At 43.7% G+C, this 19,510-nt stretch overlaps 1 protein-coding gene across 1 annotated transcript in view; it reads left to right on the forward strand.

The window, feature by feature from the left end:
• The window catches only part of Megf10 (multiple EGF like domains 10), a 161,469-nt gene that overhangs the window by 130,220 nt on the left and 11,739 nt on the right, over window positions 1-19,510 (forward strand). Inside the window, exons 14-20 of the mRNA XM_031365731.1 lie at window positions 6,372-6,518; window positions 7,672-7,806; window positions 8,276-8,404; window positions 12,274-12,402; window positions 14,852-14,980; window positions 16,887-17,015; window positions 18,803-19,039. Coding sequence (XP_031221591.1) covers window positions 6,372-6,518; window positions 7,672-7,806; window positions 8,276-8,404; window positions 12,274-12,402; window positions 14,852-14,980; window positions 16,887-17,015; window positions 18,803-19,039 — 1,035 coding nt within the window. The remainder of the gene's footprint in view (window positions 1-6,371; window positions 6,519-7,671; window positions 7,807-8,275; window positions 8,405-12,273; window positions 12,403-14,851; window positions 14,981-16,886; window positions 17,016-18,802; window positions 19,040-19,510) is intronic.

Below are 19,510 nucleotides of genomic sequence, written 5' to 3' on the forward strand. Positions count from 1 at the left end.
TTTTTTTAGCAGTGGCAAAAGAAAAGAGGATGCTCAAAGAAGCTTTGATACCTTTGGGAAAGTAAGTGGGATCATACAACATGATAGAGCAGGGATATGGAAGTGCAGAATGGAATCAGAAGTGGGGTCCTCACCTGGGCCCAGCCAGGAGTGGGAGACCTGAGAGGAGAACCCATGGACATGTCAATAACAAGAAACCAGCTTCTCCAGGGCCCCCAGAAGCAGAACCAGGCAGCCTTTCTGTCCTAAACACCACTGTGACCACTGAGGCAAATGAACACTATCTTTGGGGTTCATCTATTCCTATGTAGCTCTCTGGCACCTTAGACTCTCAGCAATGCCTAAGTAATTACCACAAGGGAATTGGGATTGGAGGAGCAGGGTTGCATACCAGAGACATAAAAGCGAGAATCCAACTGAAACTCAGTAACTACATTAGAGGGTTTAGTCAACATGCAAGTACCTAATTAACCACAAGTGCACATGACTCACTTCTGGAACCTTCTAGGTCAGGACGTGTAGAGAGCAGGTGTCTGTCTGTCTGTCTGTCTGTCTGTCTGTCTGTCTGTCTGTCTGTTCCTCACTTGATAGACAGAGTCTCTGAAGTGAGATTGGCTCCAGAAAAGCCCCTAGCTTTCCTACTCTGCCCACCAGCCTGCTGTCTGCTTTCCCCCAGAGTTGTACTAAGGCAGGCAATGATTGCTAGCAGGCTGGTCTTGTGGCTACAGATGTGAGCCTCTGTTATCTATGACTGAGAGAGATTGTTTTGTCAACACCTAATAACAGGGTGTTATTCAACAGCCACCGTCGAGTGTCTCCATGTTCTACATGAGCGTGGTGGTCGTGCTCTCAGGGAGTGAAGACATGCAATGGTGTCAAGTCCTTCCCTGTTCTGTCAGGACAAACTATGGACAGAGGTGGGTGGTATGCGGTGAATCACATGCCTATACCGCCTGTGCTGTCACTTTGATGATCTTGGGGATTGGGAAATTAAGGGAATACCTTGGTTCTTCACCTCCACTCACTTACCCCAAGTCTTATTAATAAATATCAGTCTTACTCTAACATGTATTTAATAGGTTGCTGCCCAGGGTCAAGACATTGAATCAAAATAACTTTCTTCCCCCCCCCCCAACCTTCCAGACATTGTAGTATTAGTGTAAGGAGTATGAGATTTGGGGCTACATCTTGAGAGGGGAAATAATGATGTCCCAGATGATTTATTGACTATATTCATGCAATCGCAAGTGCCCAGGGAATGCTGGTTTCCCGAGGAGGTCCCCGGCCTAATGCATCAGGCATTAAATGCATGAACATTTCTTTAGTGCTGCCTAGCTGAAGTTTATCACGGTCATTCAGCCATTGCCTAGCAACTTGAGGAGCCTATCAATGGGCTCTTTGTCCCCAGGCCTGGCAAAAACATTCCCTGGCAGATCTCCTTATCAGCCAGCATTCAAAATTTTATCAGGAAGAAGTGCTTCCATTGAGTAAAAAAACTGCTTGCAGCTTTAAACCCACCCTCTTCCCATTCACCCCCTCCTCCAAATATTTTAGAAATCATTTTCCAAAGCAGCTAGTTTTGAAGTTTTTAATCTGTTCCTTGGTCAACATCCCAAAGAAATTGTCTTAGAGTATTTCATTATTTTCCTAATTCTCTTTAGTTGGAGATAACAGCTCCCAGCTCACCAAAGCTTGCCTTCCTGACTCAGGAAGGAAAAGGTGCTCTCACACACAAGGACCTATGTCATGAGGACCTTCCTGTTCTGGCTTCTGCCTTCCTGAGGTCCTACATGCAGGGCAAGTATTCTCTCACTACTCACTGGCCCACATCCTCTCTTCATACACCACCCTGGAGACAGACACACTGAAAGCATCACCTCTCTTAAGCAAGACACACTGGCGGTACCTAGGGCCAAGCATTATACTCCATGTGTGTTAGTACCTAGACAGCACAGCCAGGTTCTTCTGCTCTCACAGCATTGACAGGATGCATTGTTTTGGGTAGGGCAGGGAACAGAGGAACTTTCCATCTGCATCTTCTCCATCTGTCTCTGGAATTCTTCCCTTGTGAATGGCTTTGTTCTGTGTCTTCTCATTGTTTTTTCATTTATCACCTCAATAATTTCAATTTGTCCCTCACTCGACATTTTGTCTTCAAGATTCATCTCTTCACACCATCATCCACTCTCCTATAAAACACAAATGGACTTACAGTCTGTAGTCCAACTCCCAACAATGGTCAGCAGCAGCTGTGAAAGGAAGTCCAAGGATCTAGCAATTGCTCAGTCCCACAAGGCACGCAGGCAAAGAGAGAGAGAGCCTTCCTTCTTCCAATGTCCTTATCTAGGTCTCCAGCAAAAGGTGTGGCCTAGGTTAAAGGTGTGTGCCACCACACCTTTAATCCCAGATGACCTTGAACTCCTGTCTTAATCTTCTGGGATTCATAGCCATTATGCCTCAAGATCTCCATGCCGGGCTGGAGAGATGGCTCAGCGGTTAAGAACACTGACTGCTCTTCCAGAGGTCTTGAGTTCAATTCCCAGCAACCATGGGATCCCATGCCTTCTTCTGGTATGTCTGAAGAAAGCTACAGTGTACTCATGTAAATATAACAAATAATAAATCTTTTAAAAAAAAAAAAAAAAAGATCTCCATGCCAAGATTCAGGTCAGAAACTTGTATCTCTCAGCCTCCAGATTAGGGCCACAAGTGAGTCTTCCAATTCTGGATTGTAGTTCGTCCCAGATATAGTCAAGTTGACAACCAAGAATAGCCACTACAGTATCCATGCCATCCCTCATTTGGTCTGATAACATGGCTTATGAGTCCGGGGGTGGGGGGAGAGGAGGGTCTCCTTCCACAGTATGATGCTCTTAGCTATTCCCCATGGCTCCACAGCTGTGCAAATGCTTCTCTTGGTATTTCTACTTCCTAAATATCACCTGTTCCCAATGTTGATAATTCCTGAATACTTCTGAATGATTCTACATACTTCTTGGGACTCTGAGTCATGAAGCCACTGTTCCCCGAACCTAGACCTATCTTCCCTCTTCCTTGACAAAGCTGGGTGTGCGGCCTAGGGCTTTATCACCCTGGAGTTAAATTTTTTGGGGGACTGTCTCATCAACTAGCCAGACTCCTAGAAGGATTAGCTAGACTCCTAGAAGTTGTACTGACTTAAATTGTTTTTCATCTTTGGCAAATAAGGAACCAAAAATACATTGTGAACCTGACCAAAGTTGGCAAATATGTGATCAATAGAAATAATGAGAGGATGGAGGTGTTAAGGCAAACAGAATTCTTTCAGCACCTCTTGATCTTGGAGCATACCTCACACTTTCCCAGTCTGATGCCCGGAGGTGATTCAAGGAAACACTTCGTCAGGACTTGATTGTGATTCTCATTGTCTGAAGTTTTAAACTTTAGTATTTATTTCCTAGCCTCTCAAACTATGAGCCTTCTCAGAATACTGGTAATCTCTAGAAAAATTGGATGCCAGCAGTAATATATTTATCATGCCCTTCCCTGAATATATAATGAAAGAGACGGCAAGAAGCACGATTGGATCTGAGGAGAGGTAGGGATGTAGGATAAAGGATGCTACGGAAGGAAGATAGCATCCTACTTTTCTGTGGGCTTATCTCATCTCTAATACTTGTCTTGAAATAGATTAGGTATCAATATCTACAAAAAGATGACTCCTTTATTACACAGAGTAAGATAGTTGAGTTTCAAAGAAAGAACAGAAAATGGTATGTTTATAATTTATATTCAACAGAAAGCTTCTTTCACGATCCTAAAACTAAAGAAACCAAAGCTATTTAAAAAGCTTGGTTTTGTTGAAATATGCTTATACAACTGTAGGCAGGCAGTCTCTGAAACAAAATGATGGGTATATCATGTAAAACATGGAAGGTTTTTCCCCAGTGGATCTCTTTGCTGTTCCATGGTACTTGTTGCTTATTGAAAAAAATTACCTTGATGAAGTTGATCATGACAGATGGGTGTGCTAGCCAGCTGGACAAGTCTCTTGATGGAAGAGAAATCAAATACCAAGAGTAGGATTACTTAATTTACATCTGGCCTCCAGTCATTTTTCATAACTAGCTCCGTGTGCTTATCCACAAATCATGTTAACCTATAACATTCAAAGCCAATGTGATGGTTACTCTTCATTGTTAACTTGACTACATTGGGAATTCACTATAACACAAGTGGCTGGGTACACCTGTGAGGGATCCATCTTTAACTTGGACCCCACCTTCTAGTGACAGCCTATGTTCATTCCTTCACTGGCATTAGAACCTACTTCTTTGGTATTCTGGTGTATACTGAGACATCCAGTTTTATGAACTGAACAACTATTGAATTCTCTGACTTTCTGCTGGCAGGCAGCTATTGTTAGAATAGCTGGACCATAGCCTATAAGCCACTCTAATAAACCAGAGTATACATATCAGAGATTATTCTGTCAGTTCTGTTTCCCTAGAGAATGCTGACTAATACAGCTAGTATATTATAGCTGAATTTAAGTGTAATGTGATTTGGCCAACAGTTGATAAAGTAAGTCACCTTAAATGGCCAAGTATCAACCCTCAAACATAGTTCCACATTAAAAAAAAAAAAAGTGTTGAGAAGTCAGAACTAATTTTCAGGATGATTATAAGGTTATCTGAGTAATTTTGGGGGCTCAACATCCTCAGGCTTCTCTTTGAGATTAGCCTGAATGGCTCTGGGTCAAAATGCCCAAGGACATCTGAATCTATGAAGCAGGTGGTCCCTTACACCCTTGGCTTTCAAACAGGAGCCCTGGCCTACAGTAAGGAAGGAAAGCCTGAGTTCCAATTGAGAGGGAAGCCCCAGGCAGATTAGTTAGTCTTGTTGGTATTTTCTTTAGACATAAGACAAAGCTTACATTGGCAGCTTGCTCCCGAGTTCAAAGCTCCTGTAACTTTCTGATGATTCTGTATGGTATAGGTATTGGTTTGAAAGGAATAGGCTGAGACTCCATGGCAGGTACTTCACATTCAGAAAGTGTAGAATTTGCAAGTCTGTCTCAGCTTCCCAAAAGACCTTGAAAAGTAAGACGTGTGTGAACACAAGAAAAAACAGAGGGTTCCCGCTCCATTTACTTATCCTGTAAGGAACACTTAGTCCCCAGTCAGTGTTAGATCTTCAACTGCTTTCCTCTGGAATAAAAATCTGTTGCTAACCTGAGTTGGACAAAATGGAATTGGGCCTGCTTTGCCAGCCTTTGCCATGCTAAGGACGGAGACAGGAGAAAGTAGAGATTTATTATTCTACAGAAATGGCTTTACAGCAGCTGGTGACATATTTGTGATCATTTACACGTGATTTCCATATTAGGTTCAGGGCACAATAACTTTTCTCCAAAAAAACCCAGACAAAACGTGGTGTGGCCTGCCTGATGTCCTCCAGGACATCACCGTGAGCTTTCTGGAATACAAGAGCAAGCATGTCCTCCCTGTGTTATCCCTTGGTGTGAGACTGGCAGTCACCAGTGCAGCCCAAGTTAGAACTCTTTCTTTTGCAAGTGAAGGTCTCTGAGAGTTATGATGTAACAACGAGATCCCTGTTGTCCTTCAAATATGAATGTATGAAATTTTCCTCTGCCTCCAGTAATACCTGGCTTTATTTTCCTCCTCCCAGATTAGCTTCCTCTAGGTGTTTGTTTATGGAATCATGACTACTTTAAAGGTTCTTTACTGGCCAAATAAAAAGTTAAATCACTCCATACAGCTTCAAAAGAGTTACTTAGACAAAAGGACATAAACGGTATTGGAGAGGCTATTCTGCCTCTATCCAATGTGAAATGAAATTTTTAAGGATGAATCCGGCAATACATGTGAGGGCATCAGCTTATCCAGCACACTAGATCTTTGAAATATTTTAGGATTGTGCTCCCTACTCTCCAGTAGGATTTCCTTCACGTGAAACAATTTAATCATTTTGTACTTTTTAAAATTTCTCTGTAAAAACAAAATGGGAGTGGGGTATAACTAGGAAGTCAATGGTACTTTCTGTTTCTGATAAATTTTGCCTTCAATAGGCAAGGCCCAGGGGCTCCCTATTGGTCCTTTCTATTACAGAAGAAAAATCAATGTAGTGAAATAAATGTTCTCTCCTTGACCGCCTAGGTGGGAGTTCCAGGTATTAGATAATGATTAGGATGACTCTGTGTGTTTAGTGTAGACACACAATGTTAACTGGCTTTAAGCCCGGTGCCATCTCCGCTTTTTGTTGTCTGAAATAGTTGCTTGTGCACCGTTCCTGACCCCCATTGTTGGATTCGCAACCTCAGGTGCCCACGCTGTACCTCCCTCATCCCTGCCCCTTGTGTGATGTTTCAGGTGTGCACTGTGACAGTGTGTGTGCTGAGGGACGCTGGGGTCCTAACTGCTCGCTGCCCTGCTACTGTAAAAATGGGGCTTCGTGCTCTCCGGATGATGGCATCTGTGAATGTGCTCCTGGATTCCGAGGCACCACTTGCCAGAGAAGTAAGTATCTCCTGTGTGATGGTTTCTGCCCCCTCTTCTTCCCTGGGAATCATGTACAGAACCTTCTCTACCCCTCCCCTTAGTTCCTAGTGACAATTTGTGGCAGCCTAGGGAAGAAGAGGAGTCCTTGAAGACCTGTCCTCAAATAACACTTCCCCAAGAATTTTACCCTTTTCAACCTCCAGAACCAACTTAACAGATGGGGGCGTTAACCCTTTCTTCTTAGTGACCATTTCTTTACCTCATTGGAACAATCATCAGGATCCAATTCTCGGTTCCTCCTTAGAGTGTGCAAATGGTGTTCCAGAAATCCACTGACCTGTAAATATTTTATTCAGCAATTTGGCATCAGCCTCACCTCAATTACCAGAAGTCAACATCAGCCAAACCTTGAGGCAATCACATACCTCACTAGTAATCGGAAAGTCAGTGCTGTGGGGGAAGCAGAACTGAAAGTTAAAAATGGGGACCGTTGATGTTGCTTCATAAAAGCCTTGAACTAAAAAATGATCTGCAGCATTTCGCTAAATCTTTCAGTAAATGTAACCAGGAAAGAATATGTGACTGGTTATAACATGCACTGTAGTAATTTCTTAAATCAATTTTCCACTAAAAGAGTTCAATGCAATTATTCTACATTTAAAACCAAATAAAGTCTTTGGAAGCATCCAGATCCATGTCATCCTGGATGGTTTACTCACCCTCTCTTATCTAATCACAATCATTAACCTGTACTTCTTTTTTTAAGGAGAAAGATCTTCAAACCTTGTGCATTTATCATTTTTTTGTCAATCATGATTCTTAAAACATAAAGGACCAACAATAACTTAATTGAGATGCTTAATTGAGATATTGGTATTTAGAGTTTCATTTTCCCCATTTCCTTATTTGCTCCACAAAGTATCTTTGAGTTCCTGGTCTAGGGCTGGCCTTCAGCCAACCACAGGAAGATGGTGGGGGATATGTGAGACCAGTGAAATCTGGAGTTTAATGGCTTCTTCCCTTTCTAAAAGCTGCCTTCTTGTTTCATACCTGAAAAATCCCTATTATTATTTAGAGTTTTCTTATTCCTTCAGTTTCACTAGACCTCTGTGTGTGTGGAACAGGAGATTAAACCCAACTCAGGAAGGTAACAATGAATTTCTATTTGCAGTCTGCTCCCCGGGCTTTTACGGACATCGCTGTAGCCAGACATGCCCGCAGTGTGTGCATAGCAGCGGGCCCTGTCACCACATCACAGGCCTGTGCGACTGCTTGCCTGGCTTCACAGGCGCCCTGTGTAATGAAGGTAAACACCCGGGCAACCGGGAGAGCCATGGGGGGAGGATCAAGCCTCCTTAGGTCTGTACTCAGAATTCCACAAGGCCACACATGTCCTGCTATGACCAGCCCTAGGTAGTTCTGAAAATAACACAAATGTTGGAGGCTCTTCCTTGTCACGAAGCTCTCTGCTCCCTTGCTTGTGTCTTCATTGGAACCATCCCCTCAGGAAAAGTCAATGTGAGGAAGGACTTTGACTCCCTCTGTGAGAAGCTATAATTCAGATTTCTATAAACGCCATAGTGACATTCTGAGATGCCTGGATGAAGCCTTTGGTATCATGTGCTTGTAAAAATGAGCCCATCTGGGATTAGGGTATGTGTCTTCTCAAGTGAAGGCAGTGGGCACCTGGGTGTGACCCTGGAATGGTTTCCCGTTCTCAGGGTTCTGTGAGGTGCGTTCCAACTGTAGCTGACTGGACTTGCGTTTCTTCACAGTGTGTCCCAGTGGCAGATTTGGGAAAAACTGTGCAGGCATTTGCACCTGCACCAACAATGGCACCTGTAACCCCATCGACAGATCCTGCCAGTGCTACCCGGGCTGGATTGGCAGTGACTGCTCCCAGCGTAAGTCTTGTTGGAAAACAACCGATCGGTTTCTTATGTCTTAGGACTGAATGATGAGACTTCGTATGATCGGGAAAGAATGTATGACCATGACCATTTGTTAAATGTATTATAGTTTTTTAAGTTAAGAGTTCTATGCAATAACTTATCAATATCTACCAATAAATTGATGTGACTCCTTGGGAAAGACCTCAATTTGTAAACTGTTTTCTTACCCACTTTTCAATTACTAACCATCCACTGATTTATATATATATATGTAAATAAACCAATATATAATTATATATGCTATATCAACATATTATTTATTTAATTATACATGTAGTATAAATATATATGTAAATCAATGATATATATGGAAAGTCATAGTTACCTTTATGAGTTGGATTTGTATCCTGTTCTAGATCAAGAGATCTAGTTAAAATGGAGGAATGAGAAAACTTAAAAAATATGATAATGAGAATATATATATATTCAATGACTAATCATATGTATGGCTCCATGTAACCAAAGCTTACTTCATTATGTAGTCTCATTCATACATACATATATATATATACATATATATGTATATATATATGTATCTATATATGTACATATATGTGTGTATATGTGTATATAATATTTGTCAAATATATATAATTATGCACATAAAATATATAATATATGTATATAAAATCAGTGGATGGTTAGTCATTGAATGTGCATATATATACATATACATATATATGTACACACACACACACATATATATATATATGTATATATATACATATATATATATATATATGTATATATATATACTCCATATAGCCAAGGCTAGCCTCAAACTCACTCTGTAGTCTAAGATGACCTTGAACTTCTGATCTTTTTGCCTCCACCTCTTGAGTGCTGGGATTACAGGTGTACTCAGCCATACTTGCTTTTATGCAGTGCTGGGAACTGAACCCAGAGCTTCAGAGATGCTAGGCAAGCACTCAGTACCAGCTGAGCTACATCTCCATCCCTATTATCTGAAACCCAAATAGATGCATTTAGAGATCTATCTTTTTGTCATGTACTCACCCAGAAACGTATGGAACCATGAAGAAGTAGAATCAAACAATGTGAGTCTTAGATACTTTCTGGGCTCCTGGGCAGGCTGACTGACATGACTGCACCTCCTAGCTCGTCCTCTCCCTTGGCTCCCAAGAGCCTCTCATGCTGCTTTGTGGATGGGTGTAGTATGACCCTAACAGAAATTATGTTGATGACTTTAGACTACCCGTGCCATGAAGAGAAATGGGTGGCCACAAGGCAGACCTTTGAAAGGCTGGTTTGTGCACTTTGGCAAAAGATTCATCTTTCAACCAAAGACAGTGCATGTCTGCCCTTCTCTTCATCACCGCTTTCATGCTCAGTTCATATTGAATCTACCATGGTGCACATGTGATATAGAGTCAAGAAAGGACTCTTGTTCTCCTTGGCAGTTTACTGGCCATTGAATTCAGACTCTAGCATTGTAATCAATCTGTACATATTAATTGGTATGGAATATGTCTTTATCTGAATATTAGTCTTGCTTTCATTTAGGCTGGTTCCCATTGCTGAGATATGAACGCCTTCAGTTATAGGGATGCTTGTTGTTATAGATGATTTCGTAGGATATGTTTTAATCTATTTGGGGTGGACTCCAGAAGTAACTGCCGTATGTTTAGATCTGTGCATGGCAAGCTTCTGATGGATTCAGGCTGGCCCAGGAGCAGGATGAGGAATAGGTACTCAAAATGAATGACGGGGCTTGGGAAAGAAAACAAAGATATGATGTCATGGCTGGGGCATGATTGGTCTAATTTGCTCCTTTAGTTTGGAAGTTGGTCACTTCCTCATTTGGAGGAGGAATGTGCTGGAAGGAACAAGAATGGGAACAGCGCTGTGAATGGAGACAATAGCCAAGCCTGTCCCCAGAATCACTGCAGAGGAAACCCGTTTGGCAAGCCTTGCTTCTCCTGGGGACCGTTGGTTTCACTGGATCCCTATGGTCTCTGGGGGCCCATCTTAATACTTCTTCTTGGCTGGTCACCAGCTAGTTTAGAAAAGGGGTGTTCCTTTGCCATGCAAACAGAGGCTGTGAAAACTAATGGGGTACATTTAAAGGGGCAGGTGTCCTTGGCAAGCAAAGCCAGTATCCAAAGCCTTGTCTGTATACTTACCTTTGGAAATGGACAATTTGAATGACCTTTATTTACAACCGTTGGTCATAACCAACCCAGGAATAGAGCCTGCTTGCTTTAAGTGGCCGACTTAGAAAAACATCCTCCAGGCAGAAGACAGGCAGAAGATAGTTCATGAAAACGTGTTCAGCATCATTCGATTTAGTTTGTTTGGGTCGGGAGAGATTTCTGCATGGTTTAAAGCTCTTGCTGCTGAATCATGAGGACCAGAGTTTGGATCCCAGCATCCTCTAAACAAGCTGGGGGCGGGGGGAGACATCCCATAAACACTGTAACTCCACCCCTAGTGCCCTCTTCTGATATCCACGCACAGGTGTGCACACCCGCATACATATTGCACATTCACTCACAGACACAGAAACACAGCTAAAATATGTAACTATAAAAAGGAAAGAAATACTTAGAGAAGCTGTATGGAAGAGAACAAGGTGGATTTTTCTTATCTTAGAAAACAGGTTGTTGAGTGCTGTGGCTGCATCAGGTAGGGTGGCCATTTTAGTTGTCTCCATCCTGAGCCTCACTGTAGCCTTAAGAGTGAAGCGATGTTTTGTACCAAATAGCAACTATTGCTGTGAACCTGTGTGACCTTGGATAAGATCCTGTTACCTGCTGTTGAACCGAAACTTCCTCACCTGCAAAATAAGGGAGACTACCGAGAAAACCCTTCGTAATACTCCTGAGGGCCAAGCATGTCCGCTGTTTTCTCTTGTGCTTGGGTGAAGATGGTACATGTTTCTGGGAAGCGCTTTTCATTTTAAGATGGCTTCAGGCTCATTTATTTTCTTTATTGCTCCATAGTCTCAGTCAGATAATAAAATGGAAATCATAAGTGGCCATCTCTTTAAATGGCTTCATGAAGATGAAGTTATATATATCTATACACACACACACATATGTATGTATATATATGTATATTTTTACAAATCAGGTTATTATGTTGTTTTCTAAAACCCCTTCTGCCAACAGTGGATGTAGGTGATGTGTTCTCTTCTTCCTCCAGTTGACAGTTCCTATGAATAAACTGAGTCTTATAGCTGGGAACCTTAGCACGTAAAATGATATTCTAATGGCAACTCTGGAGCCTAGAGACCAGGACAGGATTGGATAATCAAAGCCCTGAGCCCTAGGAGCTCCAAGGGAAATCCTGCATCCGATCCTTGCCCAGTTGCTCCTTCCTTAGCAAGCCTGAATTAAAGGAGAAGCGTTCCTCCTTCTGGTTCCTCCTTACCTCACCTGATTTTTCCTCCCACCACTGCCTCTCAGTTCTGCTTCCTCGCAAAACAGAAGTATTCGGGGAGTGGTTCAGATTCCCGTTTTGCCTTTATTCTTTTCCTTGGGTCTAGGACACAGTGCCAGGCACACAGTGGATGTCATTTATTGAACAACCGACTCTTTATAGTAATTCTTGCTTCCCTCAAGTCCCCCGGAGGCTGTAACTATGCGTGTATGTCAATAACATCGGTAGTTACTGTGGCCAGTGTTGTCTTGTAGGTTTGGTGCAGAACTCAGTATTCAGTCTTTGATGTGAATTGCATCTTGACTTTATTAGTGGTACTAACCCAGCACATGGAGGGTAGCGAGAAGGTGGGTGAAGTGTTCTCTTTGGTGCTGGCCTGGGAACACCAACTCATCTTTCCATGCTTGCTGTGCTTTCAGCCTGCCCACCTGCGCACTGGGGTCCGAACTGCATCCACACCTGCAACTGCCACAATGGAGCCTTTTGCAGCGCCTATGATGGAGAATGCAAATGTACTCCTGGCTGGACGGGGCTCTACTGCACCCAGAGTAAGCAAGGAGCCTTCTGGGGTTCCCCAGGGGGAGCCAACCCACGGAGGACAGAGCCTCCCTGTCTGTGTGTATCAGGTCAGGTCAGTGAGGGCTCCTTCAAATCACATATCCCCCTACTTAATGACCTCTAGATAGCTACCCTTACTCTGAGTGTTTAAGAACCCTACATTCCAGGTATCCTTCAGCTACCATCTATCAGGACACCGAGGTGGAGCAAGCTCTGTGCGTAATTCATTTCTAATGTGTAACTGAGTTCCATCTTCTCTTTTCTACCAAATTGTATTTCTTCTTCGTTCTGCTCTCGTTTCTTCTGCCTGTACAAATGTGAGAATAAATGATAGGGATTTGGAAGACACACACCTCAGTGCTTGGCTCACTGTGTGCTCACAGAGGAAATGGAGTTTACCTATAGGAACCCAGCAACTCCAAATGCCCACCCCATAGTGCCTGATTTGGTGCATCTGATCCAGGACCTGTGAATTTGCATTTCTGTCCATTGGTGATACTATCAACCCAGGATCCTGTTTTGAAAAACATTACTCTAGCTCTTACTCCTAGCCTGTATCTCATACCACCCTGTGTTTAACCCCATGTGGTGTTTAGCTCCTAGCCTGTATCTCATACCACCCTGTGTTTAACCCCATGTGGTGTTTAGCATCACAACATGCAAATGTGCGAACACGTTGTGGAGAAATGCCATACTTCTTCCAGCCGAATCAAGGAAACAAATCAGGAAAGCATTTATTAAGGATATTATCAAGAGTAGCATAACTTTAAAGAATAGCCACGTTGAAGAAAAAAAGATGAGTTAGAAAGTAGGTGACTCCGATTTAATACTAATTTGTCAATATAATAGAGAATAGTTGGAATTGTGCATCCATAAAGATGCTTGAACTCCTTTGGAGGGAAGCGCACTTAGGTCACTTATAATTCTAAAAGCTGGGGCTGCTTCAAGCAGAGGAACCTTTCAAAGTGGACAAAGCAGGACACAGTGGCACCTGCATGGGTCTGGGCTTACCACAGCCCTGCCTGCCATCCTGTGCTTTATCAGCTGTGTGACTTGGGATACTCAGGGCTTAGTTCTTATTTGTAGCTTAGGAAGACCCAGCCCTGTAATGTTAAGGCACTAAAGAGTAAATGGCAAAATGAGAGGAAAGAATCCAGGACAGAGTGGGTGTCAGACAAATCTATGATGTGGGGATGTCATTGAGTGCTAGCGTCTGAGATGGGGGATGTCACTGTGTGCTGGCATATGAGACCTGTGTATCATTCCTGCTTCTGAAAATTTGAGCTTTCCTTCAATGGCAAAGTAAAGGCATGGACAGGATTTAGAAACAACTGACAAATCTGATTGTATTGAAATTTTTTGTCCTGCCTTAAGCACTCCTGCAGAGCAACTGCTGACCCATGTAAGCGGGGAGAGAGAGAGAGAGAGAGAGAGAGAGAGAGAGAGACATAGAGACACACAGAGAGAAACAGAGAGAGACAGAGAGAACGAGACAGACACACAGAGAGAGACAGATAGAGACACACACAAAGAGAGAGAGACAGAGAGAGCAAGAGAGTGAGACAGAGAGACAGAGAGACAAAGAAAGAGACACAGACACACACAGAGAGGGACAGACACAGACACAGACACAGAGACACAGAGAGAGACACACAGAGAAAAACAGAGAGACAGAGAGAAAGAGACAGACGCATACACACACACAGAGAGAAACAGAGAGAGACAGACAGACAGAGAGAATGAGACAGACACACAGAGAGAGACAGAGAGACACAGAGAGAGACAGACAGAGAGAGAGAGAGAGAGAGAGAGAGAGAGAGAGAGAGAGAGAGAGAGAGAGAAAGAGATCCACCCCAGGTTCCCAGTGATGTAAGCCTTGGAAGCCATGTGGCAATGTGAAGACTTAAAGTACTTTCTAAATCCTTTATGAAAACACAGTTGGTTTTGGTCTTAAGGGTTATATTTGATATATTTGATAATAGGGATAACATAATTTTAGTTAAAAATGGATACTGTAGACAAGACTAGTAGAAGAATTTGAGTCGTGTTGTACTAAAGGTAAAATTGTACCAATGATCTAAATACAAAGAACTCACTTCAGTCCAGGGATCTCAAATCCAGGATTCTAGAAACTGAGTGGAGAAAGAAGGAGAATACTGCACCCTTCCCGGGCTCCACGGAGCTTTGTAGACGACACCAGCAATGGTTATACTGACAGCTAGGGACTCTCCGGCCTCCAGCTTGTGGATTTCGATCTCCTTGCAGGAGCCCAGGCTTTCGACTTCCAAGCAGCCCTGTGATAGCTGAGATGCGTGTGAACGCCTTTACTCTTGAACAGTATCTGAAAGGCCTTCAAGTTCATCCACAAATGCATGCAGGCAGGAGCTGGGTTTCTCCTCCGTAGCCTTCTGACTTCTACTGTTCTCCGTTCTTACACAGGATGCCCTCTGGGCTTCTATGGCAAGGACTGTGCCCTGATCTGCCAGTGTCAAAATGGAGCTGACTGTGACCACATCTCCGGGCAGTGTACCTGCCGCACGGGATTCATGGGACGGCACTGTGAACAGAGTGAGTACATGATAAGTCATCTCTGGGCGTCCCGACCACCTTCCTCAATCCAGAGATGCTAAGGCAGTATGTCTGCAGCTTGAGTTGTGTGAGTGATGGTTCTTTGCCAGCACAGTTGGCTTCCTGTTCTTAAGACCTCCCCGCTGGAATCCGTGCTGCCTCTCTTTCCTCCGAGTTCAGAGTGGAATTCCACCTGGCACTCTGGGCAGACGGGGTGAGACGGTAAGAATGAAGGCAAGTTCAACTTTTCCATTATGTTTTCCCTGGCTTTCCCCCCATCTCTTATTTTTGGAATATGGTTTCTCAGAGGCCTAACAGACAGGAACGACCAGTCTCCTTTCATGGCAACCATGAGTCCAGACTTACACCAGAGGATAGAAATGGCTAGGGAGGTGTCCTGGGGCCTGGGGCTAGCCTCAGGAATGGGTATGAAAACGAGTCCAGGTCAATGTTGCCACCCTTTTGATAGTAATTTTTACTCTTCCCACTAACACATTCTCATCTGAGCCTTAGTCTTCAGTACAACACATGGCCTTTACACTCTCTTTTAGTCCTCGGGAGACTATGCTGTAGGAATTACCCATCTCTGTTGTGGTTCTGTATCCATGAGCTCTGCATCCACTCACAACGTTGCAAGACCGTTAGCCTTAGCGGCGTATATAGGATGAGCATACATACTATTCTTTTCCTCTGTGGCCTTTGTTCAGTACTGAAGATGACACAGTAAAGGCCAAAGTGGTGTGTAGCACTCTCTGATGGTAAAAGCCCCGAGGCAAGGCAAAGTGAGAGATTGCCACTGACCACGAGTGTATTCTTGGGAAGGCGGTTGCAAAGACGGCATGGTATAGAGATGGCACGGCCTGGAAAGGTGGGCGGGACCACCATTCTGCCTCTCCAATCCAATTTTACAGACCCCGTGCAGCTTAATGTTTGCTTTGCAGATGACCATAAAACATACACCGAGTCACGGAGTCTCCTGAGGAGCAATCTCTGTGTGTATAAAGGCTATCTATGCCTCCCTGCTACACCTAGGCCTAGAGCTCAGGACAGGCTCTAACCCGACTTGCATTCAACTGCTAGGCAACCAGCTACGGTCTTACTAGGAAAAACCTCTTAAGTGCTGCCACGATAGCTCTGAATATGAATGTGGAATTAAAGTGTTTTCGAAGCTCCCAATGCTCCTTATAAACAAGACTACAAGGTTTGCCAGACTCTGATCGCGATAACACATCGCCCCCTGCTGGTCACTTGGCAAATAACATCTGTGTTGGAACTGTTCAGATTTAAATTCCATCCCCCTACATGGTTCTTTTGAATAACAGCATATCATAAGACTCCTACCATGTTAGTCTCTGAGATTTCAACATGAAAATCCTGTATTTGAATAATTCTATGTCAAGTGAAACTCTTACCTAGAAAATAATGCAAATTGCCCCTAATTCCTGCTAATCTCAGTGAGAACATGTCTTTAGGAGGAATCCCAGAGCCTACATAAAAATCTGTGTTCTGAATGGATTATCTCCAATTTACACTGTTGGGTCCAGGTCTCCCTGACCCACAGATTTGACTGATGGGGTCACATCAAGTTGCTTTTCACGTTTTCATTTCTCCCATGGGGGCCCCACGGACCTTCTCCTCATATCTCAGAGCAGTGGGTATTCAGCAGGCATGTGCGTCAGGAGCTGAGCTATAATGTTGACTGGCTCAGTCCTGAGCAGCAGGACTGTGAGGCCCACCATGGATCAAGGATCAGAGTCCAGCTTCCCATACCTGGGGGGGGGCCCCCAGTCTGTCTAAGCAGGAACCCATGGATAGGGCTCACCACCTGCTATGCAGAACACACAGAAGGCGGAAGCCTTCGTCTCCCCAAGACTTGGGAAATACAGTGGCTTCATTTCCTCTCCAGAATGCCCTGCAGGGACATACGGCTATGGCTGTCGCCAGATTTGTGACTGTCTGAACAATTCCACCTGTGACCACATCACCGGCACGTGTTACTGTAGCCCAGGATGGAAGGGGGCGCGTTGTGACCAAGGTAAAGTTCTAGACGATAACGACTGCTTCTTTGTGTGTGGCCACCATACACACTCAGTATTAAATGCTTTCACTTACGCTAACATGAGTAAACCTAATTAAAACTCATACAGGCTGGCTGACTATGTGGTTGCCAGACGGATATCTTATTTTCCCTGTTGTTGATAGAGAAAGAGACCAGCTAAAGGCTATAGCAGTTAGATAATGCATCCCCAAGGCCACATAGCTGTGACACAAATGTCACGGCTTTTCATATTCTAAAATCCACAAACTTTCTATTTTCTTTTTTAGATTTATTTAGGTGTAACTGGCATATAAAACTGTACACATATATCTTACACAATTTTCTGAAACCTGAAACCTGTATATATCCCTGAAGCAACCACTGCAATAAACATAATATCCGTCACTCTCTGTCCTGTTTTTGCATGCCGGTCTCTGCTACTTCTTTCGTACATTGCAGGCCACCACTGATCCTTCTGCCACTGTTTGCATTTTTTCTAGAATTTCCTGTGAAAATAATCATATTGTAGTTTTTCATTAATTTATTCTCTTTACATCCCAATCAAAGCCCCTCCTCCCAGTCGCCCCTCTCACACAGCCCCTCCCGATTCCCTTCTCTCCTCCTCTGAGATATCAACTTCTTCCAGGTACCAACCCACCCTGGCACCTCAAGGCACTGCAGAACTAGGCATATTCTGTCCCACTGAGGCCAGACAAGGCGGCCCACTTAGGGAAACCACATTGTATTCTTCTTATGCCTGGTTTTATTTAGTTACCATTGAGTATTTTGAAACCAAAATGTGTCTTTAAACAAATCAATAGTTTAAAGTTCTTTGCTTCTGTGTAGTGTTCCATTGAATAGGTATACCATAATTTGTGGACTTCTGGATGGTTTTCAGTGTTTGGCTACCATTGCTAAGGCTGTGTGAGCAATGAGTGCCAGTCCCCGCATGACACGTGATTTCATCTCTTTTGGGATAAACATCCAGAGGAGAGTTTATAAAAGAGGCACAGATTTAACTTTTAAAGAAATCTGTGTCTGTGTTGTTTTAACCGGGGTGCATATCGAAACCATCTGGGATTGTTTGTCAAATTTTTTTTTTTCATGGAAGTATTTGGACAGTTCTGCCACTCTGGGGCAGAGGGTCCTTTGAGAATGTTCTCCTGGTGGTTATGAGAGGGACTTGCACTGGGAGTTTTGACTTTGATGGATAAAGGTACGGGTGTTATTACCAGGAACTATCAGGAGAAATCACTCTGCTGCTGAAAATCGTTTTCCGTAGGATAGTGTGTCTCGCAGTAAGAGGCTCGTTGGCCTAGGTTCGTATCAGAGCTCTGCTTGTTTAGAAGGCAAATCGCTCTTAAAAATACCAACAACAAGTGAGAGATTGAGTTAGTCAGGTGGGTGTTTAGGACTTATTCCTATTAAGATCAGAACTAGAGAACACATCGAGCAAAACAAAAATTAGAAACAGTATTATCCGAGCTTAATTGCCAATCTGAGTTTAATCTGAAATAGATGAGGCTCTCAACCCGTGCCTGACTCTCAGGGTCCATACACTGCCTCCTGAGGGCCTGGAGCAGGGACGTGGCACCAGCGACATTTGAAAGTGAAGAGTATCTGCTTTTCACCATACCCTGCTTCCAAATAAGCTTCCCTCGGACTGAAAACAACCAGGCGTTAGGCCAGGGGGCGTGGTTTAATAGAGATTTTGTTTTAATAGAGATAGAACCTGCATCTGGCCCACAGTCATCCACACATGGTCTGTTTCCACCCTCTCCTAGCTGGGGTCATCATCGTGGGCAATCTGAACAGCTTAAGCCGGACCAGCACTGCCCTTCCTGCAGATTCTTATCAGATCGGCGCCATCGCGGGCATCGTGGTCCTTGTTCTTGTGGTGCTCTTCCTGCTGGCGCTGTTCATCATCTATAGACAAAAGCAGAAGAGGAAGGAATCGAGCATGCCGGCCGTGACCTACACCCCTGCCATGAGGGTCATCAATGCAGACTACACCATTGCAGGTAGGGCTGCGGTGCAGGCAGGGCTGATGTGCAGGGAGGCTGCCCTGCGGGGAACCCTCCTTGTAAAGTTAAGTTAGGCTCTTTGGAATTTGGTGATTGGCTGTGAATCCATTAGGTCTGATCGTTTTATTTTTATTTATTTATTTTTTCCTCTGAAGCGACCTCACTTTCTGAAGAGGTATATGTGCTTAGAGATTCGGTTTACATCTTAGCAGTAGAAAAATCATCACTTTCATTTTTTCAGAGGCTTTTGAAAAGGGGTGTGTGTGTGTGTGTGTGTGTGTGTGTGTGTGTGTGTGTGTGTGTTTCTGTTTATGTATGCAGGTGCCTGTTGGGGCCAGAAAAAGTAATCTGATCCCCAGGAGAGCTAGAGTTACAGATGGTTGTGAGCTGCCTAACGTGGGTGCTTGGAATCATGGAATTGAACCTGGGTCCTCTGGAAAAGCATCAAATATTCTTTTTTTTTTTTTT

This window comes from Mastomys coucha, unplaced genomic scaffold, assembly GCF_008632895.1.
Source record: "Mastomys coucha isolate ucsf_1 unplaced genomic scaffold, UCSF_Mcou_1 pScaffold13, whole genome shotgun sequence".
NCBI lineage: Eukaryota > Metazoa > Chordata > Mammalia > Rodentia > Muridae > Mastomys > Mastomys coucha.